A 21,535-nucleotide genomic window follows, 5' to 3' on the forward strand; every position below is an offset into this window, starting at 1 on the left:
CAACTTTTTTATTTTTAAGTCCGTAGTGTGCAAGCCACCTCATCTCTGCAGAACTTCTGCACCTTACAGTCGCTTGAACTCGCTTACCGTATTTGTGTATTGGTCTCCCTCTGCAATTTTTACGTGTCACACTTCCCTCCATTTCAAAATTGGCAATTCCCCACAAGTTTAATTTATTTCCAGTTTGGTTCAGTACCACTTCATTAGTTGTTTAACCTTTTCGTGTAACATTCGTGCACCATTCTTCTGTAGTACAACATTTTGAAAGCTGCTATTTACTCGCCGTCTGAAATGGGTACCGTCCACATTTCACTTTCGTACAGTGCTACACTCCTGGCCAGCGGTAGCCAAACTGCAGCCCGAATCTAGTGTTTTGTAATAACATCTATCTAGCAGCTAACAGCTGAATCCAAAAACACCAGCTAACATGAAGAGCTTCTTAAGAGCGTAGCTTTCCTGCAGAATAACAAACAAAAATACTTAGAGAGGCAGCAATATTTTAAGACACACTTAATTTTAATTAATGTCGGTGATTTCAGCCGTAGTGCAAAGTAAAGTTGGCTGCTTACCTGAGGGGCAGAAGAGTAATTAGTGCTGCAGTGCAGGGTTAGACAATGTAAGAGAGGGAATATTTTGTCATTTCTCTTCCACTGCTGGCTATTCGTGTGTGTGAATGACTCGTACTGGTCGCCTGCAGTGATATAAATTTTGACACAGAAGCAATACAGATTCGTAAGTGCACATTACAGAGACCATTATCTTCAAATGTGGAACTTATGTGAAATTAAATTATTACTGTTGTAATACAGCACAGAGAGTAGAAGAAAAATGAAATTCAAAACATTTACTAAGAATGTATGATTGTTTCTCATATTACCTAATTCATTTAAATACAATCACAGTTACTGTTACTAATCATTTTTGGTCGAAATTCGACAGTTTGGATCAAACTTTGCTGTTAGATGTTTTGTGCCCAAAGCATCTGAAAAAATTGCTTGACGTGAGCTGAAGGATATGCCGATACCATCAGAACCTCTCTGGTGGTGATTCTGTGATTTTTCCAGAACCGTTTACTTTACTACTTCCACATTTTCGTCAGTAATTGATGTGCTAGGGCATCCGGGATGGTCGTCATCTTCAACATCTTGCCCCTCCTCAAAACGTTCGTAGCTCTGGTAAACTCTTGTCTCACTTGCAGTACATTCTCCAAAAATCACAATCGACATTAAAGTTGTGGTACAGCAGAACCCCTCTAATCCGTCACCTTCAGGAATGGAACTATGGTCGAAACGAGAAAAAGGTCGGATTATCCGAAAAATCTAATATTTATCGCAAAAAATATAAAAAGACATTTAGTACAAAAAATTAAACAATTTAAGAACTAAAAAATGTCTACAGTAATATAAAAAGATGTTTTTTACACAGTGTTAAACAGTATATTAACTAAAGAACGTCTACACACACTATAATACGTATTGGTTTTAAAAGGAAAAACGACAGACAAATTACAGTTTTTTTTACACAGTGTTAAACAGTATATTAACTAAAGAACGTCTACACACACTATAATACGTATTGGTTTTAAAAGGAAAAACGACAGACAAATTGCAGTACTGTACTGTACATAATAACTTATAAACGATATATACTGTAAACGAAAAAATGTTTATAGCACTGTATATAAAAGAAAGTATTTTTGTACAAAGAAATAAACTACTGTATGTATAAACTAAGAAATCATTATACTGTATGCATTGTTTTTACAGTAAAAACGAAAACAAATTACTTGGAAAAAAACTGGGTGATACATTTTTGACGAGTTTTCCAAGGATCAACCCAGCCTTCACTGGCAGCAAATTTACTTTCGGCTTCCAGTTTCTTGTGCAAAACTATCGCTTTGAGAATTGCCCCGGACATTGGAGTTCCTTTCCTTCTTTCTTGACAAAACCACACCCACAATGTGTTATCAAGCAGTTCAAGTTTAGGCTTTTTTAATGTTTTACGATTCTTCAGTGTGTTTTCACCATCAATCGCACCAGTGTAAGAGTCAATGTCTTTCCGATTCTTCCTCCTATCCTTAATTGTTGTAACACCTACATTCAGTTTCTTTGCAATTTTTTGGAGCAAATCTCCTTTGTCCAGTCTTTGTAGCACAGCTAATTTTTCAGTTAGTGAAAGAGGCATGTGTTTACGTTCGAACCCAGACACGTTCAAAAACAGACAACTGTACACATAGTGAATCTACAGTAATAAGTACGGTAGAGAACACGGAATAAAGGAAACAATGAAGTTTTTTAATCCCAACATAGGATAAAACCGCACAATAACATACAGTATAACAATATGCACAGCGATAGACACCGCAACAATGGCCCGACAGGCGTCCAGTCAGTGACAAGTCGGCACAGGCTCGTGAGCCTCGGCACAGTCGGACTAACCGGAGTGACGGACCATTCGAGGTCGGATTAGAGGGGTTCTACTGTACTGTACTTTGTTCCATTTTTCAAGCATAATTTAATTCCAATTCGTTGATCCCTCTTTTTCCAAGTAAAAATTCACCGAGCACTCAAAAACGAGTATAACCTTTTTCTGTTGTCAACTGTGAACTAAATATTGAAAACAATTGATAATGCAAACATATGTCAGGAACATGTGTTGCAACAACATTAAAAAAATTGGAAGTTTTGTATAAAAAACCAGCAAAGGTAAAAAATTCTCATTTCTTCTGGATCACACATCGTATTCCCTTCCGATTTCAGCTTTCCCTTAATTGCTCTGTACCAGCTTGCCACCTTAGCTTTCAGTGCTCACAGAACTGCACCTTTTTCCTTCAAAGATGTTTTTGATCTCGGTACAGCCAGTATTTGTCATTCCTGTACTCGTGCGGGCTTCTAAAGCCTCGCATTTCTCTGTAGCTATTACGAACTCTGTCAGTCTCATTGTTTAGATATCTGTATTGCCTTTTGTTTGCTTCCCTTGCTCTTTTCACTAATTAAATCTCATGTGTGTGATGCCCTTAGCATCTCGTATCTGAAAGCTACCCTTTCGTTTTAATTGCATTCATTCACTCAGTGTCAGCAAAGTGTTGCCTATTTATCCCCTTAACCCTATAAGAAAAAGCTAGCTTGCTAATTAAACTGTAAAGATGACACGTTATGTTGTAAACGGCACAATAAAAATAGAAGTACACATTAGCTCTCCCACAAAGCCTTCGTCAGAAAAGGAGAGTAGAAGCAGCAGCCTTGACAAAGGGAACGGATAGCATAATACAAGTGGGGAAAGTGAGAGCTAACAGTCCGGTGACGGTGGGCAACTGACCGGTAGGCACACCGGTATAAAAAGCCGTGCAGTGGTTGCGACAGAGCTACCGTACGATGGGCAGCCGGTTCCTGCTGGTGTAGGATAGACCTGTGACGGGATGGATAGGAAGTGTTGCGTGGGTGGCTCAGGCAGGTTTGGCTCCTGGGACTTCCACGGGGATACTGTACCTGTGGCCAGGGGTTGGACTAGGATTTTGTGGAGGTTGGGTGGGTGACGTAACGCCACTTCAGGAGGGGTGGGAGAGATCTCGAGTGGGATATCCCTCACCCCTTTATAGCTGGTTCTTGGGGGTGGTAGGAGGATTGAGGGTGTGATGGAAAATGGTATGCAGGGTGTATATGACCCAGGACAACCGGGAGATACGGGAAAAACCCGGGAATTTTTTCATCGGGGAAAAAACCGGGAGAAACCCGGGAATTGTATAGAATTACGGGAATTTTTCATTGTTTTAATTTTCAGTTAAATTTTTGTGATTTTGACTGGTGAGAACCAATTCTGTGACAAAGGATATTACTGTATCCCGCTACTGCAGAATAATACTGCAGCAACAAGACATGAAAGAGAGAAAATAAAAACGAAATTAGATTCAGTTGCAGAGGAAGAGCGCCGTATACAACAACGAAACGCAGTGCTCGTACAAGTGTCTGCCAACAGCAAAGTGTGTCAAAGACCTTAGGAAGACTATGCAGTGCTTCATAACAACAAATTGCCTCCCATGAGCGTGACGTGACAGCTGTGTAAAGTAGATTCATTGGAGCAGTTGCGGGCGGGCTCTTGCACGTGCGCAGTTGAGTCGCGTTTGAGTAGTACCTTCTCCCGCTGCTGGTTACAGAAGTGTGGCTTGGTGCGACTATCTAGTATTGCCTCGGTTCAGAAATATGGTAGATCTGGGGCTGATGCACAGAGCAGTCTGAGTTATGGTGGGGAGGTGTGTCGTCTACACGTGACCTGTGTTTAGGTTCAGTGATTTTGGTGTTTCATCTTCGTTTATAGCTCTCATCTTAAATGATAACAAAACAGGTTTTTGTGGCCGGGGGTTATCAAATGAATTAAAATACGTTCGCATAGTTACGGAAGGCAAATATATGTTATTAGTTTCAGATTTTATTTCCAACTTTGACAGTCAAGCATTAATCGCCTTGCAGAACAGTGGAATTATTTTTATCGGCTTTGATTAATCTTTTCTTCCGCGGCAGTCAGTTTGTCAGTTTATTTGAAACTAAGGGTTAAATTTCACTCTATTGGTTTCTTTCAACTATAAGCTGCATTTCAAATGCACATATGGCATTATGCCATAATAAAGAACTGAACATGAGATAGTACAGTACTGGTACTCCAAGAAAATTTACATTCGAATCTGCAGATACGAATGTGCAATTTAAGCCGAGTTATGCATTTTAGTATGGTACACGAAATTCTGATGCTCTTGAAGTATCCTCTGATGTATTGTTTCTTTTATGACATAATATAAGATCTTTTAATGTTTTACATGTACAAACATGCGGGCTTCCTGCGTCATTGTAGCTACGCAAGCGCGGTGACACCTCTTATCTGGCGCTCTCTTGCAACTGCTGAAACGAGCCTGTTTCTAACTGGTCGTGGGAACATATTGTGAATGGTGGTTTGAAAAGCGTTATATTCAAAGCAAATTTCCTTTTACACAAGATGATCTATGTGCGAGAATGTACGCCGAATTTCTTAAAGCACAAAGTGTTTGACTCTCATTTAAAAATCAACTCTTTGAGGACAAACATTTGGAAGAATTTCGAGCCCAGAAGATCAGACATTTGTCGTTATTAAAAATGTTACTGGCACATTTGTGTGATTTATCTTAAAAGTGTAACACACGCAAAAAGATGAACATTATATGTGGAAGCTTAGCTTCTCTTTCAGCTTATTAATCTTAGAGACCAATATTATATGTGAATGCTATGTACATTAATTTAACCCATTAACTTTTCTTATTTGTGTTCACCCTATTTAAGAGTGATGTTGCTATTACCTGACTACTTCACGTGTCCCGTGCTGTCATCAGCTGGCGAGATGACGTGACACGAGCTGTGACTGGTTTACAAAAGTGCATCGCATTCTCGATTTCAGTGTTTCAGAAAGCAACATGCGGTGTTTGGTGGAATTCAAGTTTATACCTTCGTAATACGAAAATATGCACCATACATGTTGCTGCACATCAAAGGTCTTTCAAAACTTGTTTTTCCCCCTTGAGTTTAGTTTTCTAAAGTGCTGGTATATAAAACTGTAAACATTCAAAGGATTGATGAGTTTTACAGTGTCAAGGAAGAGTATACTGTTACTCAACACGGAAGAGTGTATTTTCACTCAGGAGAAAGTATATTTTTAACCGGGAAATCTGGGAAATTTTTTTCCCTTGTCCACGTATACAGCCTTGTATGGGAAATCTATTTGTAGAATAAGTCGGGGGGGGGATAGTGGCTGTCTGTGAAGGCCAGGCCGTGGTAAGACCCTCAGCACCCTCAGCATACTGGGCAAGGGAGTTCTCGTCCCTGCAGATGTGCCATCCCCAGCTGACAAGGCTGTACGGGAGGGATTTGTTGGCACGAAAGGGACAATAACTGTCAAAATGTAGGTGTTATTGGTGGTGGTCAGTGATTCTAATGTTGACAGAGGTGAGGACAGAGTGATCGGAGAGGAGAAGATCGACGTCCACGAAAGTAGCCTGCTGGATTGGGGAGGACCGGCCGAGGTGTAAGGGAGAGGAGGTGTCGAGGATGTGAACCATTGAGGATAGGGTATCTCGACTCAGAGTCCAGATAGTGAAGATATCTTCAACGAACGTGAACCAGACGAGGGGTTCGGCATTTTGGGAGGCAAGGAAGGTCTCCTCTAGATGGCCTATAAACGGGTTGCCGTAGTAGGGTGCCGTGTCAGTGAGTGTGGCTGTGCCTCAGATTTGTTTGTATACCTCCCCTTCAAAGGAGAGGTAGTAAGGTGAATGAGGTAGTGGGTTTGGAGTGTAGGTGGTGCCAACAGTGACGAGGAGGTAAAGGGGTGGCAACGGTGGAGAATTGGTGGGGAACTGGTTCATTTCTTAGATATGGGAGACTAGAGGTATTGGTCACTGAGGGCCAAAATTCATTCATTGTCCCTGTCTGCAACTCGGTGAGTCATCTTCGTGGTAGGTCTCACCCGTTACGTTGGTGAGATTCTTACCTGAAGTTTCAGTTGTTTCAGTTCCCCCTTGGAAACTCTATACAACCTCTGGTTCCTTCAGTTTATTCAGGTGCCTCCTTAAGTTGCTAACTCACAAGTTTTTCTTCAGTTTTAAATAGCAGAATAAGTTCAAGCTAAGAAAACATCAGCCTGACACGAAGGCTTTTAGCATTTCAAATTAGTAGTTAAGCTGGTAAACCCCGTTCCCAATTTTCCATTTGCCACACAATCAAATCTTTTCATTTTCTTATTAAAAAATTACCAGGAAACTCCTGATCTTTAAAGACTTGAACTGTCACATATAAAATAAATTCAAATATCTGATTAATGAGTTAATTTGATAATCATTTTAAATTCAGTGTGCAAGTGAGAAGATATTTAGAGAAATTGTCTTTAAACTAGCCGTAAGGCACTAACTGCTCTCATTCCCCATTACTGCACGACCACAGTCGGTGCAGTTTGCATGCTGTAAACTACACTGCCTCGAGACACACGTACACTTCCTAGCTGTAATACTCATCTTACTGTGTTAAACCTTCGACCTGCCAGGTTAGCCGAGAGCGCTAATGCGCCACTTCCCAGACTCGGGTAGGCGCTCCGGCCCTGGATCGAATCTGCCCGGCAGATTACCGAAGAGGGCTGGTGTGCCGGCCGACCTGGATGTGCTTTTTGGGCAGTTTTCCACATCCCATTAAGTGAATACCGGGCCGGTCCCCACGTTCCGCCTCAGTTACACGACTCGCAGACATCCGAACACGTCCGTACTGTTTCACGGATTACTCTAGACGCAGACAGCTGGGGTACACTAATTTCGCCCCGGGTGGTACAGGGTGGTGACAGGAAGGGCATCCGGCCATCCCTTACAATTAACCTTGCCAAATCCGACCCTAACTGTGCCGACCGTGGGACAGAGGCACGAACAAAAGAGGATGACACTCTTTAAGCCTTCAGTGTTAGACTATTCCTTTTAATGAGTGGATCACAACAGCATTTAATTGTTTTTAATTCTATCAATATTACACGGAACATTGAAAATTGATGTTTTTTGTCTCACGAAATGTGTTAGATGAGCAACCTTCTACTACCGGTTTCAGTACCTAGTGACATAGATTGTAGAGATTTGTCAGTTTATATAATTTTGTATTTACTCCTTTCATTAATGAAATCCAGTATCTTATGTGTTATCCATATATACCTACTGGGCCTTTATTTAACAACCAGTTGTAAATGGGAAGATCCCCTTTGTGTGTGTTTGTTTTTACATTAGTTAGGTTTGAGAAAAGAAAATTATCAGAAAACGTAGCAATGTTTTCAGTTCAGTTTTATGTGCTCACCGACCACTTGACATTGCAGCTATACAGGGTTACAAAAAGGTACGGCCAAACTTTCGGGAAACAATCCTCGCACACAAAGAAAAAAAAAAGTGTTACGTGGACACGTGTCCGGAAACGCTTACTTTCCACGTTACAACTCATTTTATTACTTCTCTTCGAATCACATTAATCGTGGAATGGAGAGACATGGCAACGGACCGTACCGGCGTGACTCACTCCCCCCCCCCCCCCCCCCCTCACATTTCTTGGTCATTTAAATTCTGGTCCCCTTCTTGGCCTCGACATCCACTTTCCGAATCGTACCGAAGTGCGGGCCATTTGGGGAAGGACACCTTATTCGGCGCACTACCTCTCCACTCCGGACTGTCACCTTTTGCACCTACCGATGGAGCGGATCTAACCCCGCACCCAAATTCGAGCACGGTAGCTGACCCTTTGGGATGGGGTCGTCGCGTACCCTCTCGGCGGTAGCCGCCTGACGAGGCGGATTCGGCACTGCCGGTGCCCGAGCTGTGATCTCCCCGCATCGGCCGCGTCCACTTGGGGGTACCGGGACTGTGGGCAGCGGCTGCTCTGCCGGTCTGGAGCCCGCGGGGAGAGCTCTGGGTCGCAGTGAAACGGGTTGGATGTAGTGGTGGCTGTGTCCAACGGCTGTCTCGTCGGTAAGGAACAGTGATTTGAATGCAGACGTTTACAATCCTGTGGCATTTCCATTAACGGGTGGTGTATTGGACGTGTTCGTGGTGTCGGCATTAAAGTGATTGCACACTTACTGGCACACGTGAGTGTCACGACGAATGTGACCCTTGGTTGTCTAATGTTAAACTACGACTGTCGGTGAGAGGAGGAGAACTTTCATTCCCTGAGGAGTTATTCTCGTAATGGTGGCTCAGTATTATGTTGTAAGTTGCTTCCTGAAAAAATTGTGATAATGTGAGGGAGAGGAGGTTATTCTGTAGTTAGAGACGAGTTGCAGGTCACCACTTACATATGTGAGACAGAAAGCGAAAAGGGAACTTCTCGTCGGAGATGTAAAATTTTCCGGACGGGCGTAAACGTTCGATAATGTCGGTAGTAATTTACTTCATCCTGTGCGCACTCGTAGGGTTTTCAAAGTTGTTTGAATCCGACGAGAGTCAGTAATATCGTTAAAAGAAATCGGTGTCCGTCTTCTAAAAAGGCGTCGCTTGTCGTTGTGAGGAAATAACGACGGTGTAACAGTAGCTACCTTTTGTATCTGTCACAGCTGCATATGCAGTGCTTCACAAAATAGCATCTCCCAGATATTATAGGTATTTTTAAGGTTCTGAGAGCAGCTCTTTATAAAAGGAGAACGGTTTTTGAATAGGATAATGCCAAATGAGACAAGTGGCCCCTTTCTATATGAGAGCTATAAATGCTTACACGTGTTACATACTTGCAGTTGGCAGTCCCAATGCCCCAGCTGACAGCTGACATTACTGTAGCACAAACACCTACACTTACAACACATGTTAAGCCTACTGCTGTTGCTGCTAAAATGAAAAAGTTGAAATTTTTGTGATAATGCTTGACTGGTTAAATGTCTTGAAGAATAAAAGTGATGAAGAACCTCATCATTGAGTCCATTGTTAGCTACAAAGGTAGTACATTGCAAAATGGTCATTGATGGAAATGAATTTGGCCTCACAACTTTCCCCCAAAAAATTGGCCCATTTGTTTTCCTGCTGTAATAATTCAAGCAGGGATGGCAAAGCAACGAAAAGATTATATTTTTAAAAATACATAAGAATGAATTGCAAAGAGGAATAAAAAGACATTCTGTGTCTTGAAGTAGAACCAGAACCATGCACGCAATGAAGATCCTGAGGAAGCAGCTTACCAACCAGGTATTCCAGAACCAAAGAATAGGGAAAAATGCTGTTTGTGAATGATCTTGAAACCATGGACACACACATTTTAGTACTAGAAAATCAAATCCTTTGGCCATTGTAAAGTATGGGATCTTGGTGATCTGTTATTTGTTAATTCAAATTTTCATGTTCTTTTGAGTCCATTAATGACTTCAAAATCAAAATTTTGTCTAAAGGATCCCTGCCATAAAAAATTATTTTACCAAAAATAAAGGCTATACAGGGTACACTACTTTTTCTCAATTTGAGACCAGTTTATTTCTTAAAATTTTGAACACTATAATGTGCTGCTTGTCTGAAGACGTTAACCCCTTAATGTGTAATGTTAACTTTAAGAAGTCTGTGCCATTTGACAAAGACCACACACCAAAAAAAAGTTTAGCATCATCACGATTCCCAGAACTCAAGATAGACGTTGACTGTGGGTACTGTATCACAGACACAGTCCGTTTTACTGTTCAGAGATGTAACTAAACCTGCTCAAAGATAAACAACCATGCACGAGCAGCGCCTATTAAGCTGAGGGCGTCTGACAGCTGATCAGTTCCAGTCATTCCACCAGGAAGGAGGTACACAGCTCATGTTGTCTGTAGTTCAACCATGCTTAGACGGTCAATACTGTTGGTAGATCACGTTCGCATTGTTACTTTGTCCCAGGAAGAGTTCTCAACAACAGAAGTGTCCAGGCGTCTCGGAGTGAACCAAAGTGATGTTGTTTGGACATGGAGGAGATACAGAGAGAGAGGAACTGTTGAAGACATGCTTTACTGACTGCTGTGGCCGAGCTGCTGCTGCTATGGTCGCAGGTTCAAATCCTGCCTCGGGCATGGATGTGTGGATGTCCTTAGGTTACTTACATTGAAGTAGTTCTAAGTCTAGGGGACAAATAACCTCACAAGGGAATGGTCGGACTTGTCATGCCGAAACATGTATTGCTTTTTTTAGCACTGTTATTTAACTGTGCAAAAGGTCCATATGCAAAATTGTTGCTGCTGACATGAACTGGAAGTCACCTAAAAAAAAATCACCAACATGGCTGTGTTTCCTGTTTGGCGCTTGCAGTGACGGCTGGCCACCCCTGGAAATGGCGAGTCGCGAGCGTTGTCGGGAAGTGCGGCCGTCTTATCGTGGCATTCACTAAAGAGGAATATCGCTGCACGGTTCTGGTGGAAAGGGGAAACGAATATTTGTTTCTATGGCATGCACGTCCATTTAATTTCTGGTACGTATTTCGAAACATACCATCCTGAAACTGGTTAGAGATCTGAAAGAAGTTCTGTACATGTTCATCTATACTCTGCAAGCCATTTTATGGTGAGCATTCAATCTCCCCTCACAGGTGATGGGGAACCCTGTAAATGTTTTGCTGCTTGCCATGGAGATATACCACAGACGCCAAATGAAGAAATCAACAGAAAACACGCGTGAAGACTGTGTTGTGCGACATGGTTGTTAAAATTCTAGGCGAGCATGTAAATGGCGCAGACATGGGGCTAGAAACAACTGAAACACTCGATATTGCAGACTGTGAATCTACAGACGGCCGAGACACCGATGAAAGTTGCGCTTGTGAAGACTCTTAGAGTGATAGTGCCACGTACCATCATCAATTATCTCTGAAAGTAACACCAGCAACTACAATTACCTTATCAGGCAAAGAAAAAGCGGTGACGTATTGGTTAAACAAAAGTGGTAAGAAACGCCTGTGTGTCAGTACTGTTCAGAATAAGTATTGCTTTGGTCGTTCTGAAAGTGAATTGTATAGATGGAAAAAGGAAGTCGCTGCACGACGTAAGAGTCGACTGGAAATTGCGACGGAGATAAATGCACGACTTTTTGAGCTATTTACCAATGCCAGACAACAGTCATTTAGTGTCAGCGATACAACTTTGCGTGATTGGGCGTTAGAGATTGCCAATGTGATAGGCGCAAAAGAATTTATAGCTTCTCAAAGTTGGTTTAGTCACTTCAAAAGATCACATAAAATTGTGACAAGAAAAATAACAAAATTTGTATCGAGAAACAGGTCGGAAAATGAAGTGACACAAATCGAAATGATAGAAGCTTTTCTTACGAATGCAAAAAATAAGATCGCTAGTTTTAGTGAATCGTACGTGTACAATGCAGATAAGTCAGGTTTTCAAAAAGAAATGTGTGCAAAAGGAACACTGTCATTCAAAGGGGGAAAACATATTGAGGCGATTGCGCAGTCCACGACTGCACTCACCCATTCATACACTATAATGCCCATAATTAGTCTGGATGCTTCATTGCTGCCCAAACTATATGTGTGTCTTCAAGAACCAACTGGACGTTTTGGACCACGTACCAAAAGAACAATGTTCTACACAAACAGTCTTGTGGTAGACACATCGAAGTCTGGAAAAATGAGAAATGAAAATGTTACACTTTTCATGCGCCATGCTTTTCTTCCATTCTGTGGGAACAAATCTCTTCTCCTTCTAGATTCGTGGTCTGTTCATAAAAGGTCTGATTCATTAAAAGCTGTATTTCGAGCCCACCCTGACAAAGAAGTAGAGATAGTTCAGATTCCACCCGGCACGGCGGACATAATTCAACCTTTTAGACAGAGAATTTTTCCGTCAGTGGAAGGCATTTCATAGAAAACTAACAGAGAAAATTATTGTGTGCAGATCACTGCAATTTCCTGTCAATCAACGTGACAATATTCTCAAGCTGTAATCAGTAGTACATTATCAATTTTCCTCCCCACGGTTTCAGAATTTGATTAAATATGCATGGCACTCCTTGAAATATACTGATATTAGGCCTGATTCATTCCTAACAACAGCCCAGTTTTGTCTATGGACATCTAACAACGTCTGTGATTCGCAGGGCTGTCATATGTTGTCTTTGCTTGTATGCTCTTGGTGCACAAAAAAACCTATGTTTTGAACATTGTATCAATATTTCGCATTTTTGCGGTAATTACAAGAAATAAAATTTGGACGTGTTCTAAACCGTATATTTATTTGTGTTTATTTCGTAGCTATTTGGAAAGAATGTTGTAGATAACATATCAGGCATATTTGTCAATGAATGTTTAATTATCATACAATCACTTTCACTGGGGGAATCAGTTCTCTCACTTGTGTTTCAAGAGAGCGGCACGTAGCTAACGCCACCTTGTCCCTAGATGGCGTTGGTATAACGTAGCGATAGAGGTCAGGGTTGTACAAGAGGCAGTTAAAAGTGCGGAAACAATGCGACAATAATGTCTTAAGTCATAAAATTGTTTACAGACTTCCAGGTCATGTCAGCAGCTAAAATTCTGCATACAGACTTCTTGCAATGTTAACTCACTGTGGTAAAAAAAGCAACACAGGTTTCTACATGACAAGTTTGACCATTCCCTTGTCAGATGTTAAGTCCCATAGTGCTTGGAGCCATTTGAGCCATTTGACATGTTTTGCTTAGGCTGCCATAGGACTACCACTACAGTGGATGACCGCTACCTACGGATTATGTCTCAGAGGAACCCTGACAGCAATGCCACCTTGTTGAATAATGCTTTTAGTGCAGCCACGGGACGTCATGTTATGACTCAAACTGTGTGCAATAGGCTGCATGATGGGCATCTTCACACCCAACATCCATGGCAAGGTCCATATTTGCAACCACGACACCATGCAGTGCAGTTCAGATGGGCCCAACAACATGCTGAACGGACCGCTCAGGATTGGCATCACGTTCTCTTCACTATGAGTGTCGCATAGGCCTTCAACCAGACAATTGTCGGAGATATGTTTGGAGGCAATCCGGTCAGGCAGAACGCCTGAGACATACTGTCCAGCGAGTGCAGCAAGGTGGAGATTCCGTGCTGTTTTGAGGTGGGCCGACGTATGCCGCTGGTGGTCACAGTAGGTGCAGTAACGCTTGTACGATATGTGAATGCCATCCTCCGACTGATAATGTAACTGTATTGGCAGCATATTGGCGAGGCATTCGTCTTCGTGGACAACAATTCGCGCCTCCTTTGTGCACATCTTGCAGATGACTTGTTTCAGGATAACAACATCGCTCGACTGGAGTGGCCAGCATGCTCTTCAGACATGAACCCTATCTAATATTCCTGGGATAGATCGAAGAGGACTGTTTATGGACAACGTGACCCAACAACCACTCTGGGGGATCTATGCTGAATCATCGTTGAGGACTGGTATAATGTGGATTAACAGTGCTTTGATGAACTTGTGGATAGTACGCCACGACGAATACAGGCATGCATCAATGCAAGAGGACGTGCTACTGGGTATTAGAGGTACCAGTGTATACAGCAGTCTGGAGCACCACCTCCGAAGGTCTCACTGTATAGTGGTGCAATGTGCAGTGTGTGGTTTTCAAGAGCAGTAAAAAGGGCGGAAATGATGTTTATTTTGATCTCTGTTCCAGTTTCTGTACAAGTTCCGGAACTCTCAGAACTGAGATGATGTGAAACGTTCTTTGATGTGTATATTTCATCACCAATGTTCAGCCTGTTATAAGTCACTCAAATTTATTAACAGAAATCTTGTTTATATAAAATTGTTTAGAATTTAAATCTGAACGTAAAAATCACAACAGCTAAAAATCCGGTATTTTTGACAAGGATTCCTTTTCTGCTTTCCATCTCATTATTTATAGGCTTAACTACTGCAAGCTTTGGTCCTGCAGCAAATAATCCTCAACTCGTTGATTGATTACAGAGGTAACTCGTGGGAGGCATTACTGAGTCAGGATAAGATAGTAATTAGGTTGAGATACCACTGTAACCAGAAGTGTTACTATGTTTTAGTGACATGATTTTTGTGTTCTTTGTAAGATGCAAATTGGCAAATCTGGTGTCTGGTGGTGGAATACGCGTTACTTGCCTGCCTGTCCAAGTAAGTTTATCAGACCTGCTTTCGAAGGACCAGTTTGTGACCCTGTATTTTCGGCAACTTTTTGAAGAATTCATTGAATTTAGTGCTCAGTGATTTGAATTTTTATAACATCTGTCACGCTACTCCTTTAATCGGGAAGTTGAATCATTTTCCGTGCTGAGTTTGTTTTGTGCCTGCTAATGCTCTAGGTAGTCCTTGCCGTGTTCCTAAAGTCTCGAGTTTTTTGTATATAGAAGAAGAATTTTGCAATATTGTTCGTAGTGTATTTTTAAGTCTGGGATCGAAAATCATGTACGAGGAAGACTGAGCTTTATTTAATTCGAAAGGGAAGAGCCTGCCACTATGTGGCTGCCTCCTCCTATGTTAACATCTTGACTGCAACCAAGTTGAAATGTTTGGTCAGCATAACATTCAATACGGAGAGAATTAGTGGGTACTTCATTATTGATTAATGTGTCAGTTGCAATGAAACTTTCAGTAAATTGACACACAGTTCTTTCACATGTTGCGCTGTTCCCACAGTGTTATTTGCACGTCAATTTTGATCAGTTTCACAACAAATTATTCCAGCCAACCAATTGTCTGCCCGTGTGAAGTCACGTGGCATGGCAGGTATCCCTAGATGTGAACCTAAATTACACACTATTTGGGTTTACTCGCTACATTCTGAGAACTGTCGGTGCTATTTCGAGGTATGTGTATGCTCGTCAGTAAGTACTTCTGTACACAAATTTCAACCTGTTACCATATTTTGCTCCGTGGCTTTGGTGAGTGAACCAGCCAGTAATGGATTCTAAAAGTAAATTCCCCAACTGTCTAGTTTTTGGCTCCAGCTGCCACTGTTTGCATGCCAGGATGTGGGCAGTGCCGACACAACTGTCGATTTTGTTGATAAGGTGTGTAACTTGTATACACTATTACTAACTGAACTGCTACTGATTACAGGTCTCGAATACAATATTGTTATGCAGCTTTATGTCAAGCTCTAGTCACACTGTGGCATCACCATTTTTTAAAACACCTTGAGTGTAAACTATTTTGTAAACATTCTTGTTGTATTTGTAATTTGTGTGCTCCTACTTACAATTTCTGTTGTCTTGACTGTTTGCTTTGAACATACGCATGTATATTCGTGTAGTTTCAATGATGTATCCATTACTTTCCAGTGCAGCAGTGGAACGGAAGGAAACTACTTCGACAGAGGAGGCTCCTGTCAGTTTGTCGCCAATTACAAAACGGAACGATCGGCAGGAAATTGGTGCTCGGGCGAGGCAGTTAAAAGCTAAATTACAGATGCTGGTGAACTATGTAAATTCGTGTGAGTTGAGTGCAGAAACAATAGGCATCATGGACAAGGAAGTGGACCGTTGGTTATCACTAACTCACTTTTACGTCAGTAGGGAAGTTCCGCATTGTGCCAGCAGTGATGAGAGGAAAGTGCAGCGACTGCCAGATAAAGGAAAGAGTACTGTTGGAAAACCAAACCTCGTTGAGAAGCCTAATGTTCCAGATGCACTTAGGCAAGTTAGCAGTGAAATGTTGACTACGCATGTCAATTTTGATCATTCTTACTGTAAGTATTAAGTTGACCTACCCTAAATTATTGGGTGCCCATCACGGTTGGTTGGCATTTTGCGGAAACACGTCATGCAAAAACAGATTAATTCAGTGAATGTGGTAGCTCTGTTGTGATAAGGAAATCTGTGTGTATTTACTAAAGGAAATTATTTGGTATGTGCCAGTGTATGTTGATTCCTTTATCCTATTACATTATTTTAATGGCACTTAGATTTAGTGCGTTTTTGTCATTTTTAATAACTTTGCTACCTTCTGTACTTCATTATAGATAACTGCATCATCTGCAAGACATCTGAGTTTGCTATTGATATTGTCTGAAAATCATCAGTATACGAGAGCAGATGCAAAAGTAACACAATTTTTTTTCTTCCTCGGTATTGCAGCTGAATAGTCGGAATCTGACAGTGATATAGTTTGAAGTTTGCGCTCCAGGCTGTCTTTCATTTTCGCGTGTGGGTATAACGAGAGAAGCCCGAGCTGTGAAACAGACTTGGTGCGTGTGTTACTGTCATTAACATGTGAAGAGCAGAAAAGTGTAGTTTGATATTTGCGGGACAAAGGGCATAAACAGGGACATGCACGATTTGCGTGGGAAAAGACTGTATGGACCATAGTAATGTCTCCAGCTGGTGTGCGCTCTACCAAAAGGCCATGTGAATCTTACTGACTGTCCTGTAACAGGCAACAGGTAACAGCTGCAACCCCACAGAATGTCTGAGCCATTGAGGCAGCAATTTTGAACAACTGACATGTGCTACTGCAAAACTTATCACGGAAGTTCGACATTTTTTTATGTTGCAGTGTAAGATATTGTTCGTGGTGCATTTAAATTTCGTAAAGTTAGTGCTCGTCAGGCGCCTAAGAAGTTGACAGACGACGAGGAGGACCGATAAATGACGACGGCCTCAGATCACCGAACAAGGACTTGTCGCTAGCGATGAGTCGTGGGCGTACCACTACACACTTGAAATCGAGCAGGCATCTATGGAGCGGACACATGCTAGTTCTCCTGTACAAAAATGCTTCAGAGTGACTCGGTCTACTAGGAAAGTGCTTGTGATAGTGTTCTGCGATATGCACGGTGTGTTATTGGTGGAATTTGCTGAATGCAGGACCAGTCCGAATGCTGCAGCCTACAGTAAAACTGTGGTTAAGTTGTATCCGGCCCTTCGTGGCAGACGCCACAGCATTAATGGTGACGGTGTCAAACTTCTTCGTGACAATGTTTGCCCGCATGTCGCTTCTCCTGTTCGTGAGAAAACAGCCAAATTTGGATGGGAGGTGCCCTGGCATCCACCGTACAGTCCAGTCTTTGCACCGTCCGACTTGCATCTGTTTGGTCCTGTGAAGAAATTCCTGACTGGCCAATGCTTTGCTACACATCTGGAAGTGAAATCAGCAGTCCGCAGATGACTATACTCCAACGAAATGGATTTCTATGAACAAGACATGTTGAAGCTGGTACCATGATGGAGAGACACATTTAGAATGTTAGTGACTATGAAGAAAAGTAGGTAGAAGATGTAAGTTTATTTATGACTTTTTGTTTTGTTAGCTATTAAACATTTTGGTAATGAAATTGTTGTGCGTTATTTTGCAATCTTCCCTCGTGCAAAATGAACGACAATGTTTCCTACACATTTCCCATGTGTCCACCTGAAGGTACTTTACTTCTATGTATTAGTCTTCATCCCAGATAACGTAGTGCCTCCTCCCTACTAAGAAGTCCAGTGACAAATTTTGCTTGATACCCCATAAAATGCTGCTACTGTTTTTAAACAACGGTGTGGTGCTGAGTCGGCTGCTTTTTGGAAGTCAAAAAATACTATCATCTTTATTAGTGCCTTGGTTCACAGTTTTTTGGATGCCACGAGAAAAATGTACGAATTGGGATTCATATTACTTATATTTTTGGATTATGTGCTGGTTGACATGGAAACTGTTATCCTGTTTGAGATGCCTCATTGAGTTTGAGCTCAAAATGTGTTACAAGATCCTGCAACAGGTCAGTTCAAAGGTATCGGATGTTAGAGTGGCTTTTTTGCTTCTCATAAATGTGTGTGACTTGCCCTTGCTTCGAACACGGGGCACAATAGTTTGTTTGTTGTATCTGTGGTATTTTATTATTGATATAGGAACTAACACAGTTACAAATTCTGTATAGAACATGGCAGGGATTTGACCGGGCTGTGGAGCTTAATTTTAGCTCTTGTAGCCTTTTCTCTCACTTACCTTGCAGTCGTGCGACAAGTAAATGTGGCCGAAAGGAGGTGTAATCCCACTCCCACTCCCATGACGTGTAACAGCAAAAGGAGAGGCAGTGTGGATATTATGCCAGACATAGTTGATACGAAGAACTGGAAAAAATGCAGAAAGCCAGGCTGCGAAGGAGAAACTAGAAATTCGTGCCGAAAGTGCAAACTTTTCTCGTGGCTGGTTCTGAATCGAAACTGTTTCACCAAATTTAACCGAGATAATCAAGTATGATTTGAACTGCAATTGCAGTACCAGTAGTTTGTAATGTAATCGTTTTGTCGTGTGAAAACAAGTGTTCATATTACATTGCGGTAATTTTGATGCTAATATTTAATGTGCTAGAAGGGTGTGATATTTATATTTATGTTGATGTGTATAGAAATGTAACTCTCAGTATTTCTGACTACGATCCATAAATTTATTACATGCAAAAAAATTTAAAATTTAATTTAATATTTTACAAATACAAAAACAATGCTTCAGACCCAAAGTCCAGTTTGCTGTACCACCCATTCTGGAAAAAGGAATATTGGAAAACTTTTTTTTGTAGTTTTAAAATGTACCTTAGGTATATTTGATTCCGTGAAGAGCACACTTTAAGTAACATTAAAGAAAAACACCTTGGCCTCAGGTGGTTAAATTCGGTGTCAAACTTGTGGGACGGTAGTTGTGCTGTTTTGCTACCCTTCTTGTAAATGGGTGTGATGTGTCCTTTCTTCAGACCGTTTGGCACAGTTTTTGTTTAGTGTGTGTCTGGTATATATTTATTAAAATGGGAGGTAACTCAGCTATGATTTCTGTATAGAATGTAACAGACAATTGATCAGGCTCTGGAGTCTTGAGTGATTTGAGCTGTTTCTCTCTGTCACTGACACTGATTTGTAACTCACATTTGCAGTTGTGCAAGAAGTTCATCTGTATCTTCCTTTGCAAAGGAACAGTTCAAAACTGAGTTGTTTTCTAGTTTTGCTGTGGACTCTGTTTCAGCAGCTTTGCAGTCCAAATGCCCCAGTACACGATCAAATGTAGATTGAAAGTGAAGTCGATAATAACTACCACCAGTTCAGTGAACTCTTAAGTTTCAGACCTAACTAATCGATAAAAGTATTTTCTGTGATAAATTCAATTCTTATCAGAAGCTTTGTTTCAGCATAGTCATAAATGTCATTTTTAAGCAATACAATTTAAAAAGAAATAAAGGATAAAGCACCACAATCAAAATTCTTGTGAATATGAGTGTATAGCAAATGAAATATTTATCCTGGAGCAGCATTTTATGAAGTATATGCAAAGGTATTGTTTAATCTGTTGTGTAATTGTCTGTTGTTGTAATTCATTGCTATTTTGGTTTCCTAATATTTTAGACTTCTATACCTTAGGTCTCGAGAGAGAGAGAGAGAGAGAGAGAGAGAGAGAGAGAGAGTGTGTGTGTGTGTGTGTGTGTGTGTGTGTGTGTGTGTGTGTGTGTGTGTGAGGGGGGGGGGGGGGGGTAGTAGTAGGTAGTACACACATTAGTTTTGCAGTGAACAATACTGTTATCAGCCTCGATTGTTATACAACAATATAATGATGATGTTAAAACTCACCGACAAAATGCACGATAATTGAGCGTCGTGTTTCCGGCACATGTTACTAAATTTAATCATTGGGTGGTGGTTTCCTTTGTTGGTAGATGTTTGAGCAACTGTGTCTTGTAGACAGAACAGTGTCACACCAATTTGAGGACAACAGTGTTCTGTGCCACGTATTAAAAGTTTTATATTTCCGTACATATGTTGTTACGGTAGTGGTGGTGTTTAAATGTTCTTTTCATTTGAGTTTACTACACCAGGAGTTGGTAAATGGCTGTGATGAGTATATACGGGTACACCCACTCAGGTCGACTGTATAAAAAGTGAGGTTACGGAAACGCACTATGCGAATTTCACAGTATGTACACATAAGCAATACAGATTAGTCCGCACATTTATAAGCATACATCGATGTATTTAATACAAAATATTTCAGAAAAAAGACCAACCTTAGCTTACAGCATATTTATTGTACGACAAACTACATTTTAAAGCACTGCCGCTGTCGAAGTAGCCCCGCCGTTCTGCCAATCGCTTCAGACGAGGAGGGACGTACGAACTGGTGCATTTCACAGTGCGACGTCCGGGTCCACTTTTCCCACGGTTCGAGCCTCTCCCTCCACCTGATGTCCCTCACACACTCTAAAATTCCCTGGTATGCTCCCTTGTTTACCCTGAGCATTACATATTCCTGATTTTTTTCCCCCTACAAAGGCACTATCCATCTGACACCACCTGAGTCCGCATTCGGGAGGATGACGGTTCAATCCCGTCTCCGGCCATCCTGATTTAGGTTTTCTGTGATTTCCCTAAATCGTTTCAGGCAAATGCTGGGATGGTTCCTTTGAAAGGGCATGGCCGATTTCCTTCCCAATCCTTCCCTAACCCGAGCTTGCGCTCCGTCTCTAATGACCTCGTTGTCGACGGGATGTTAAACACTAACCACCACCACCACCACCTCAGTCTTCGGCCAACTAGTGCACGCTTTCTCGCACGAGACCCTCTGCCACCCAGTGCAGAGACTGCACCTTTGTTTCAATGCCCATCTCACCCCCTAGCATGGCAGCTGACACTCGCAGCGAACCTTCCGCCAGGGCACTCGGTAACCGCTGTGCGCTCCTCTGCCGGTTGAAATGCTGTTTTGTAAGTTCAGTCTTTTTGCGAGCAGGCGGCGTGTTATGTGTTGGTGGTTTAAGAGTAAGCTCTGAAAAGTGGCACACTGCCATAATGACCTGACGGAGTGAAAATAAGTTACCGTGATTGTAATGCAGAGGAGGTGTCAAATGGAATAGTCTTTTAATGGTGAAATAGTTGTCAGATTTCACGTCAAATGGTTCACTTGCTTCTATTCTGTACACGTTACGTGTTTGGCGTTTTTCGAGCTGGTATCAGATTGTTATGTATCACACTGGATACATCCTTGCTGTACAGAAACTCGCTCGAGACATTTTGTAAATATTCTGGAAGTCAGAATGTGTGTTGCAGTTCTTTCATGACAATTAATATTCCAT

General features: G+C 41.6%; 1 protein-coding gene across 7 annotated transcripts in view; it reads left to right on the forward strand.

Annotated features, from left to right (window-relative positions):
- LOC126295422 (uncharacterized) overlaps window positions 1–17,776 on the forward strand; it is a 179,271-nt gene extending 161,495 nt beyond the window's left edge. For 4 of the 7 annotated variants that reach the window (XM_049987900.1, XM_049987904.1, XM_049987901.1 and 1 more), the window contains one exon: window positions 15,786–17,776. In XM_049987900.1, coding sequence (XP_049843857.1) covers window positions 15,786–16,203 — 418 coding nt within the window. In that variant the 3' untranslated portion in view covers window positions 16,204–17,776. The remainder of the gene's footprint in view (window positions 1–15,785) is intronic. The other 3 variants (XM_049987905.1, XM_049987906.1, XM_049987903.1) reach the window with 2 other exon arrangements.
- Window positions 17,777–21,535: the final 3,759 nt, after the last annotated feature.

This window comes from Schistocerca gregaria, chromosome 11 (genome assembly GCF_023897955.1).
Source record: "Schistocerca gregaria isolate iqSchGreg1 chromosome 11, iqSchGreg1.2, whole genome shotgun sequence".
NCBI classification, from domain to species: Eukaryota; Metazoa; Arthropoda; class Insecta; order Orthoptera; family Acrididae; genus Schistocerca; species Schistocerca gregaria.